Raw genomic sequence first — 10,381 nt, 5'->3', positions numbered from 1 at the left:
TGGTACGGAACTAGTCGGGCACTATTGTACCTTTGGAGTTGCCCATGTGAAGCGCGGGGGATGCAAAAAGGCTCAACAGCTCGCCAAGGCGTGTTTCCAATCGCCCATGGCAAATCTCGATGACAAGTAAGCGGGTTCTCTTCATGGACCTCGAAAAGCCTATGTCTCTTCCGAAACACAAAGGATCGGCATTCGTCGTACAAATCGATGGGTCGCAGAGCTTGAGATTGGCATCAGTTATGGAGCTGGAAGCTATACCACTTAGACTATAATAGTATAGCAGGTACCTCAAAGCAAAGCTCTCCACAGTAGGTCGGTTGAGGCAAGAAGAAAAACCGTGGGAACCTCGGGCGCCCACCAACCACGGACTGTCTCGACTCACATCACGCCAGGCTACAGGAACTTGTGCTTATTCGAGTGATGGTAGCGACACATGGCGTGAACATCTCACCTCATGATCAGGCCGCAATGGAAAGAAGAAGCAGCAGAAAGCGTGAGGAAGCGTTTTTGGGGAATGAGACGGAGAAAGCCACAGGGCGGCGCCACGTTGAGCTTGCAAGGAGCAGCCGTGGCGTGGCGGGCAATTGCGTGGGTCACTCGCCACATGCCCAAAAGCCATCGGGCGTGGGGTCGCGTCGAGAAGGGAGGGGAGGTTCGCGCGAGGTTCGATCGCAGGCACACAGCTCGATGGCCGTAGCCACACTTGGATGGAGGAAGAAGCATGGTTGGACCAGGGGTGGGAGGGGAGCCACAAATGGGGAGCCGCCTAATGTCTCTCCAAGTCTCACTTCTTCAACTCCCACTCCCACTGTCCAGTGTCCACACTTATAAGACGGTCTTTTTATGAGGAGGAAGGGAAAAAAAGAAGAGGCTAAAGCACCGTGGCATCTGGCACCCTCGGCAAAGCGACCCCCCGCAAAAGCTCTTTTGCTGGGATGCGACCCCTGCTCGTGGTCTGCGCAGTATGTGGTTTTGAAGTTCCGAGACTTGAACATTTTTTCGACGCGATCCAGGCTCCAGGTCGTTTCCGTTTCTCGCGGCTCCCTATCATACATAGTCCGCGTTTGTATGGACTGTGTGTACCCTACCGTCCATATACCCTACGAAATAGTATCCGTACGAATAGACCGTCGACGCATGGGTTGTTGTTTCGGCAGATTGCAACCTGCCAGGCGGGTACAGCGTCGCATTCATAACAGATGTGAAATTGCTTTGCATCAGGACCAGCAGTCTAGCATCCATCCGCAGGTGCTTGAAGTCAAGAAGTAGAGACGAGAGTCCACCTTACAGAATGCCCATAGCATATTTCCACGTGCTGGCAGGTACTGATGTAAAGTCCTTGACTCTATCCGTAAAGTAAAGGCCTACGAATTCAAGTTCAAGGTTCGATGGAAGAGGAGGTACTTAGGGATACGTATCGACGGTACCTCACTTGGCGTGATTGGTAGGTACGTACTAAGGCTCTAGCCTCTCTAGCGACTAGCCTGCTGTGGCTCAGCCAATGGCCGCCCGCCAGCACCGTCCCGTCCGGTCGTCGCGTTCCCTCTTTGCCCGCTGGTCCCTTCCTCGCTCCGTCCGCTCCATATCAAATTTCACGTCGTGCTCGTTTCCCATTGCGGGTGCTTGTTGCTTTGGCTCTGGCTCTGTTTCTTGTCTCTGCATCGTGATCTTTTTCGTCTCCTCTCACTCTGCCGGGGGCCCGTCTTCGCCGCCTTTTTCCCTCATTTGCTCCTCCCAGACTACTACCCCAAGCTGCCAAACTGCCACCCACACCGAGCACCGAGCACCGAACCTGGGCCCTGGAAAACGAGGTCAACCCATCTTCCATCGTCGCGGCTTGCCCGTCAATTCGGTCTAGCCCCATCCCATTCCCAACCGACGCGGATACGGTTGCCTCATGTCATCCTAATTTCCGTTCCATTCGCTCCCAAACGGTCGACTCGCAGTGCCCTTCCGTCTTCTGTTCGCCTCCCTCAGTCTCCATCGCATGTTGCTGTCCCTCTTTTTCGGACGAGGATCCACAAGCAGCTGCACTGCTGAGCGGCAGACCGAAGCCGTACGCAGCACGCAGTACGCAGGCGTGAACTGAACGGCTGACCACCACCGTATCGGGACACCCATCGCCTCACCACCAAGGGACCACCCCCCCCCCCCTCCTAAGCGATATATACAACCCAACTGCCTCGTCCCCCCCAGCCACAATGTCCACCGAACCCTCTCCTCGTGCTGTTCGATTCTCCAACGGAGACGACGACTTGCGCTCAGACAAGATCATGCCCCAGCGACCAGTTCCCATCCCCGTCGACTCGGACAATTCTGCTTCCTCTGGTGAATACCAACCCGACGACCCCCACGCACTCGAACGTCAAGATGAACTCGGTTCTCTCGCCAGGTATTCCGAAGGCCATATCGCTGGCTCCATGTCCAACCTCGTCCAGGCCGCCGTAGCCAATGGTACAACCCGCAGTCTACGAAGCAACGCCAGCGACGGCGACGCATCCTACACCAATGGCGCGAGCAAAGTTCAACGACCCAGCGCTCCCGCGAGGACCCCTTCCAACACATATGCCCCGGCCGCCCACCGCAGGCCGCAACCTGCTCCTTCCTTCGTCGAATCCGTCCGAGCATCATCGAGAGGTCGTCCTCGGCCCAGCGAAAGGTTTCGCCAGCAAGAGAGGGCATACGTGCAGAGGTTAAGGCAGGATCACAACGATGGCTACCCGTTCGATGGCGGATACGTAAACGGCATCAACGGCATTGGCCAAGGCGCCGACTCCGACTCCGAGGGGGAGACACCCTCATCAGAAGGACCCTTTGACGACAGATACGACCAGGAGACCATCATGTTCTACGGCAACGACGATTTGCAACCCACAGACGAAGATTTAAAAGACCCGACAAATCGAGAACGACTAGAATGGCACGGCATGCTGGAAGCTGTCCTGACCGGAGACGTCGTCAAGCAAGAAAAGAAGCGGTTGATTGGATCCAACGAACAAGCAGTAGGGAAGAGCGGGCAAAAGGCAGAGCTGTGGCTTGGTATTCGTTCAAAAGTATGTGGAAGACATCTTCCAGTGCAGAGACGAATGGTCGAGGAGGCTCGCGCGACGCTGGACCGTACACTAGACGAGATTATCAACTTCTCCGTCAAGGGCGAGAGCGAAGCTGGAAAGCCACCATACGAACAGGTCAAGGACGTGGTCAAGAAGATTGACAAGGCTGAGAGCCTGTACCCTTCTTGGACCTCGCTGGCAGCTGAGCACCAGTCGGCAAACTCCCCGCTCTTCCATGAGGCGTCGGAATCCATCATTGCCTGGTACAACACCAATGAGATGATCAACACCGAGCTTGCTATTCTCAAAAAGTGGGTTGGGAACGAAGAGCTAGATTTCACTCGGACACGACAGCGTTCGCCTGTAGGCAATGGCATCAGCGATGAATCCTCATTCCTCGACCGATTGATGAAGGAGGACGGCTTGAAGTCGCTGTATGACGAGGAGTTTGACGATGAAAAGAACAAAGATGCACACAAAGGCATGCTGCCTGGTATTTCAACCGTCATCACCAAGTCCAAACAGACGCTCATCCGAAATTTCGCCGCCTTCCAAAAGCGACACCTTCCACCATACATCGAGGAGCTGCTTACGCTGATCAGCTTCCCATCCCGGTTGATTGAGGAAATCATCAAGATGCGCCTCGCTTACGCTAAGAAAGTAAAAGAGTCTGCGCAGCAAAACCCAATGATGCAGGACCAGATGATCAACCAGTTCCAGCTTCTTCTTAAACTCGCTATCCGCATCAAGCTGGAGTGCCTGGCTGTGACACAACCAGAACCCGGCTGGGAGCTTCCGCCCTGCATTGACGAGTCTTTCGATCAAGTCGTGCTGGATGCTCTGAGGTACTACTTCAAAATGCTCAATTGGAAGCTCAGTGGCAACAAAAACACCTTCAAGGAGGCCGAGTTGCTATTTGCGGAATGGGACTTTGCCAATGAAATTGGTAGCCACCTTCTTGGTGGTGACGTCGAGGTTGCAGAGCAGTTCAGTTCCCTAACCTTCAAAGCTATCAATCGTTTGAGTGTCACATTCGAAAAGGAGCTCCAAGTCAAGCCCAAGGAGAGTACCGCCGAGATGAGCAAGAGATACAAACAGTGCCTAGATTCGGTCCGAGTAAGACAGCGAATGCTGCAGCGTTTCTCTCGCATGCTGAGTGAAAACTACGAAAACGCATCCGACTTCAGCATATCCTTCACGCCAGAGAAGTTGCAAGAGTTTTACGACAGATTGATCGCATCCGGCCACTTCCAGATTTTCACGGATCTCTACGAGCAGGAGGGCATATTCATCATAGCCTCGCCATCATTGATGGATAGACACGACGCCATTCATTCCATCTTGGGTCTGAGCTCGCCGGATCAGTTTGCGGAAGACCCAAGTGACCCGTATCTGTTGATTCTCCGGCCTGAGAGCAGCCCGCATTGGTTCGGCGACATTGTGCAGCTCTCAGTTCGGGAACGAAACATCGATCTGAAAAAGGGCCACATGAGACTAGTCGCAGCCGCTGCTCAAGCGCGACTCGTCAATGCCAGGAAAGCCTTCATCGATGCCGTCGACATGCACGTCGATCTGGTTGTGGAACAGAGATCGAATTTGCACAAGGTCAATACACGTCTGATGGAGACGAGACGTGTTGCCTACAAGTTGTCCAACAACTTCATGGACAGTGTCGAAATCATTCGGAAGCAGACCGAAGGCAGAGAAGTTCAAGAGCTCATTCAAACTTGCTTTGTCTTTGCGACAGAATTCGGTCAACGCTCTCTCCTTGTCATGGACAGCAACCGAAAGCAAATGAACAACCTCAAGCTGACGAAACTTGCTTTGGATTGGGTAAGCTTCATCTGTGACGACTGCATCGCGTCAGATCGAAAGACGTTCCGATGGGCGGTCCTGGCTCTGGAGTTTGCCATGGGGATGACCAGAGGCAGACACATCTTGGCTTTAGGCGAAGAAGAATACGCCAGGCTCCGGGCAAAGGTTGCTGGCTGCATGGCGCTTCTCATTTCACACTTTGATATCATGGGAGCGAGATCGAACCTGGCCGCCCAAGCAGAGAAGGAGCGCATCGAGGCCTTGGTTGGACAGTTCAAGCGCTTGGATAAAAATCGCATGCTCGACGACCATGAGGCTTCCAAGTACATCACGGAGCAGCGATTGGAGGAGATTGACAAGGTCGACGATATCAGGAGGGCCAAGGAGGCAGAGAGGCAGGCTCTCGGTCGCGTACTAGAGGGAAACAACGAGGTCGACCGATCGCTAGCCTACCTCTCATCCTCGGCTACCAACATTACGATGCGCTGGCAACAGGGCCATTTCGTCGGCGGCGGTACCTTTGGCAACGTTTATGCCGCTATGAACCTGGACTCGGGTCACTTGATGGCTGTTAAGGAGATTCGTCTGCAGGATCCAAAGCTCATCCCCACCATTGCCGAGCAGATCAAGGACGAAATGGGTGTCTTGGAAGTGCTCGACCATCCCAACGTAGTCTCGTACTACGGCATCGAAGTTCATCGCGACAGGGTCTATATTTTTATGGAGTTCTGTCAGGGCGGTTCTCTCGCGAACTTGCTAGAGCACGGCCGCATTGAGGACGAGCAAGTTATCATGGTTTACGCATTGCAGCTGCTTGAGGGTCTTGCTTACCTTCACGAGAGTGGCATTGCCCATCGCGATATTAAGCCTGAAAGTAAGTTTATCTACCCGATATTGGTCTAGCAACTGTTCTAACAACTTACAGACATTCTCCTCGATCACAACGGTATCATCAAGTACGTCGACTTTGGAGCTGCCAAGGTCATTGCTAGGCAAGGCAAGACGCTTGTCCAAGATCTCTCCTCTTCCAAGCCCAACAAGTCGATGACGGGCACGCCCATGTACATGTCGCCTGAGGTGATCAAGGGTGAGAACCCTGGCAGAGCCGGCTCAGTCGACGTCTGGTCGCTGGGTTGCGTCATTCTTGAGATGGCCACTGGTCGTCGTCCTTGGGCCAACCTGGACAATGAGTGGGCCATCATGTACAACATTGCCCAAGGCAACCCTCCTCAGCTGCCGTCGGCCGATCAGCTTAGTCCGCAGGGTCTCGACTTTTTGAAGAGATGCTTTACCAGAGACCCCAAGCACCGCGCATCCGCCGTCGAACTCCTGCAACACGACTGGATCATGACTATCCGCAGCCAGGTTGTAGAGCCACCTACACCTAGTGATGCTAGTAGCTCTGCTCAGTCAACGCCCAGCAGTAGGAGCAACACCAATGACGGTTTCTACTAGGGCCAGAAATCGACACATGGTGTTAAGCACTTCAACTCTATAGACGCACACCCTCAGGAGCCGCAACAGGCACCCTCACCGTCACAAAGCAGTACCGATGTGCCAAATGTTCTAGTTACACGAACCAAGGACTAGGCACGATGTAGCAGAGCTGCATCGACAGCACTTTTATTTTTCAACAACGATACACGACCAAAGTTTCTCTCATTTTTCATACACACCGGGGAACCCCCCAGAAATTGCATCAGCAAAGCGTTCGGAGTCATTTCCTCGAGGGTTCACGTGCTTTTTCTGGTTACAAGGGTTTTCACAGGTATTCAATTGCTACTGGCTGGTCGGGGAAAGGAAACCAAGGGGGTTTCTCTCTTACATGACATACACGAACGTGAATGGGATACAATGGGAAGTTGAACACGAGTATGGCTTAGGAGAGCTATCGTTAAACATGTAATACAAATAATACCCAAAGGCTAGTTTTACCCAGCCGTCTATATGTCATGAACAGTTTTCTCTGTGCCCCCTCCCGCCCATGTTCCTCTCGAGTGGCTGCCCGTTCTAGACCACCACAGCCTCCGCGATGGAAAATTCGTCCTTCTCCGAGTCTAGCACCGCCAGCGCGTCCATCGGCAGCGTCACGATGGGCGCGGTATGTCCAATGTCGACATTCATCAAGATTGGGAAACTGGTGCTCGCCCCCAACCGGCCCTTACACAAGAGACCCTGTATCACGGCCGCGTACTCGGCTCTCTCTTGCTCTGTGTTGTACCCGTACGCTCGACCGACGACGAGCCCCGCAATCTCGTCAAACACCCCGCGCGCCGCGAGGTCCGCGAACGCCGAGCGGATCCGGGCGAGAGGGTTGCCTTTCGTCATGTCGGCCTCTGCCGTCGCGGACTCGAGGAACATGATTTTGTCCTTCCAGGACGGGGATATGTGGGCGATGCCCTGGATGCGGGCTACGACTGTTAGGCAGCCGCCGAAGAGGCGGCCTTGTGTGCGGGGGGCTCGTCGGAGCCAGATCCAGGACGGAGAGGGGAGGAGGATTCGGGGGGTGGTTGAGGTGCGGGTTGAGGGGGAGAGGAAGTAGGGGCATGTGATGGGGGCGTAGTAGGTTGAGCGGGGGATTGGGATGGGGGTTGTTGTGGTAATTGGGGTGCTGAGGACCTGGAGGAGGTGGGCGAGGTGGAAGTCTTGGAGGTATCCATCGTCTTCTGTCTTGTTGTTCTCCGTGTGTTCTTGAGAGAAGTCGAACGAGGAGACGGAGGCAGTCGTGGAGGTAACGGCCTCGCCGAGTTCCGAGACGGCGCAGGGGCCGTAAAAGGTGCGGAGGCCGGTGAGGGCGCGGAGGCACCAGTGGAGGACGGTGATATCGGAGTAGCCCACAAAGATTTTGGGGTTCTCCCTGATGAGATTCTGGAGGTCGACGTCTGCCACGAGGTAGGGGATGAGTTCTGTTGCTGTTGAGCCGCCGACGGTGCAGAGGACTTTGTCGACCGTGGGATCGGCGAAGGCGGCGCGGAGCTCGGCTAGGCGGTTGCGGATCCCGGCGGGGATGGGTTCGCCGGCGGAGAGGACGGGGTCGAGGTCTTCGCCGTCGGGTTGGAATATTGTCGTGATAGTGTAACCTAGGGAGGAGAGGAGGGTTTGGGCGCGGGCAAGGGCGGTTGGGATGAGGGTGTTTACGCGGAAGGAGGGGGAGATGAGCGCTATTTTTGCGTTTGGGGGGAGGGATTTTGGGATTAGGGGCGGTGGGAAGGACATTGCGGCTGGGTTTTGTTTGTTGTTTTTGGGAGTTTGGTTTTGGATTGTTCCCGTGATGGTGACTTTGGCATAAGTCAGAGTTGAGCGTTGATGGTGTGAGGTGTAGTTGGATCTGAAGCTTATGGTTGATGGCGGGTGTTATACAGTCTCGATAACGAGGCAGTCTTGCTTCGTTTGGAATGAACCTACGTGGCCATAAAGTAAACCAGAACAATCGCATCCGGGTGTCGATGGTGATTTACAGTTCGGCCCGCCAGAAGAAGCCGTCAACGTTGCGACGTTCGGTGTGACTCCTACAAGTACACGCGTTGGATTACGAGGAATTCAGTTGGGGTCAAGCACGCACTCATCACGCAATTGAGTACATGGCTACTGGAAAGATGGATGAGAAGCAGGGGGTGAAGTGGAGAGAGGAGGTAAGGGACGCAGTTGGTAGTCGTCCGAACTCACGTCAGCACATGCCCCGGCCCCGAGAGGGGAAGGTGGTCGCGAAGGTTCAACCCCACCTCGGCCCGGGGGTGTCTTGTCGGTCGGCCGATGGCTCCGGAAGTGGGGTGTTTGGCCGGCATGTGTGGCCGTAGTGCCCGCGGCCTAAGGGCCGGACACTTTGTGCCTCTATCACGGTTGAAAGCTTAAAATGATTTACTGATGTATATCCAGAATCTCCCATTAGTTTCTCGCCCCTGGATCCTTGCTGGTAATTGTTGTATTCAAGGTGAAGAACACGAAGGGACGGCTCAACGCCGTTGATCCTTTCAACCCCACCAGCCATCATCCATGGATACAATCACTTCTGGTCCCATGCCATACACTCTCATAGGAAAGTTTTGTAGTTAGTCACTCGGCGTACAAGATGAATCAACATCCATGGAAACAGCTACCCTTTGGGTACAAGGCTCGCGTTTCCTAAACTCAATTGCATATAGCCTTACACATTGAGGGAAAGTTCAGGCATCGTTTATGTCGAAAGGCTCGACTTACGTAATTTTCCAATCTGTCAGCGAGAAACTCATACTCACACAAGAGCGGATAGAGACGTGTTCAGGCTTGATGTCGCGATCATATTGCTTCTAGAATCTTCCCAACATTAACCTCAATGCTCATGAACTCTACATATTCTCCTCGGCAAACGACCTCAGACGGCTCAAAGCTTCAATTGCAAAACTTAGACATCGTCAGTTACAAGCTTACGATGCCCGTATTTCTGCCTTCCGCGCCAAGTCCTGACAACGCGCATGACCCCGAGAACAAGAAAAACAGCAATGGCGCCGCCACTGAACATGGTCCATTGTGACGGCCAGCTCCAAATGTTACCCAGACTCCTCTCAGGCCCGCATTTTCCCGTAAACATCGTCTCCTCGTACAGGGGACATTCCTCGTTGACCACGAGAGACTCGCCAGGGTTGGGGAACTTCACACAGCTGCCCTTGTTCTGTGTCCAGCAGCCGTTGCCATTGTTCGCCTCGAACACGAGGGGTGCCTGGTCAAACTTTGCCGCCCGCTCCTGTTCGGTGACGTCTGCGTTCGTCTCTTGTCCCAGAACCACTATGGGAGCGCAGTTCATAAACATTTCGGGAACGCTCCAGCGACCGTACCATGTCCACGCCATAACGGCCGGTCCTACGGGTAGCCAGTCCGGGACGGTGAAGTTGTAGAGGCTGGGCAGGACGACCGTGGGAGAATCTCCGTAGTTGACCTCGGTGAGGTTCCGGATCGGACAGCCGCCCTCGATGGAGTGGATAACTCTCCATTGGCTCTTCCTTGTGGGCTTAAGGTCCCGTGTCACCGAGATTTGGCACGAGCCGCCGCCGTGAGAAGCGCCTCCCATGGCCCTGTGTAAGTCGTCAATACATATACTTCAAGTAGCAGCCTGTATCAATGGTTGACTTACCGCAAGTGCTGCTTTGAGCCCCTCTCCCAGATGTTGGCTACGCCGGACCAATCGTAATCCACTTCGCCTTTACATGGCCAGTCTGAGCCATCGTTGGCTACTGGACCGTTGTCCCGGAGTTGACTTGGGAAAGGAATGGGGTTCTGCATAAGCGTGTGGCTATTCACTCCAACTGAAAGAAGGAGCAGACATGCCATTAGACTTGTTGATAAGGGTTGGGCCATTTTGTGTGAAGGGTTTGTCTGCCGACTGTTTGGGCTGTAAAGAAGAAGCTGCTTGTCTCGATTAAGTCAAGACTTTCGTGCTGACCACGACTACATAAGGTAAAGAACGGAAAAGCTACCAACCAAGTCTAGGTCACTTTCTATTTTCAGGTCAAACTTTTGTCTCGCGCGATAGAGGAGCT

General features: G+C 54.0%; 3 protein-coding genes across 3 annotated transcripts; 1 reads left to right on the top strand and 2 right to left on the bottom strand.

The window, feature by feature from the left end:
* Window positions 1–2,201: 2,201 nt before the first annotated feature.
* On the top strand, window positions 2,202–6,323 carry CTAM01_06710 (uncharacterized protein; the record flags this gene model as incomplete). The annotated part of the gene is made up of 2 exons (XM_060522736.1): window positions 2,202–5,742; window positions 5,794–6,323. The coding sequence occupies 2 exons, from the start codon at window positions 2,202–2,204 to the stop codon at window positions 6,321–6,323; spliced, it is 4,071 nt and encodes a 1,356-aa protein (XP_060382581.1).
* Window positions 6,324–6,878: 555 nt separating this feature from the next.
* On the bottom strand, window positions 6,879–8,084 carry CTAM01_06709 (LD-carboxypeptidase; the record flags this gene model as incomplete). Its single annotated transcript, XM_060522735.1, has 1 exon — window positions 6,879–8,084. The coding sequence occupies one exon, from the start codon at window positions 8,082–8,084 to the stop codon at window positions 6,879–6,881; it is 1,206 nt and encodes a 401-aa protein (XP_060382580.1).
* A 1,165-nt stretch (window positions 8,085–9,249) lies between these two features.
* On the bottom strand, window positions 9,250–10,199 carry CTAM01_06708 (endoglucanase; the record flags this gene model as incomplete). The annotated part of the gene is made up of 2 exons (XM_060522734.1): window positions 9,250–9,916; window positions 9,976–10,199. 2 exons carry the CDS (start codon window positions 10,197–10,199, stop codon window positions 9,250–9,252), a joined length of 891 nt encoding a protein of 296 aa, XP_060382579.1.
* Window positions 10,200–10,381: the final 182 nt, after the last annotated feature.

This window comes from Colletotrichum tamarilloi (genome assembly GCF_030869305.1).
Source record: "Colletotrichum tamarilloi strain Tom-12 chromosome Unknown Scaffold_19.1, whole genome shotgun sequence".
Taxonomy (NCBI): Eukaryota; Fungi; Ascomycota; class Sordariomycetes; order Glomerellales; family Glomerellaceae; genus Colletotrichum; species Colletotrichum tamarilloi.
Note: the sequence above shows the minus strand (reverse complement) of the source record. Positions and strands in the feature narration are given on the sequence as shown.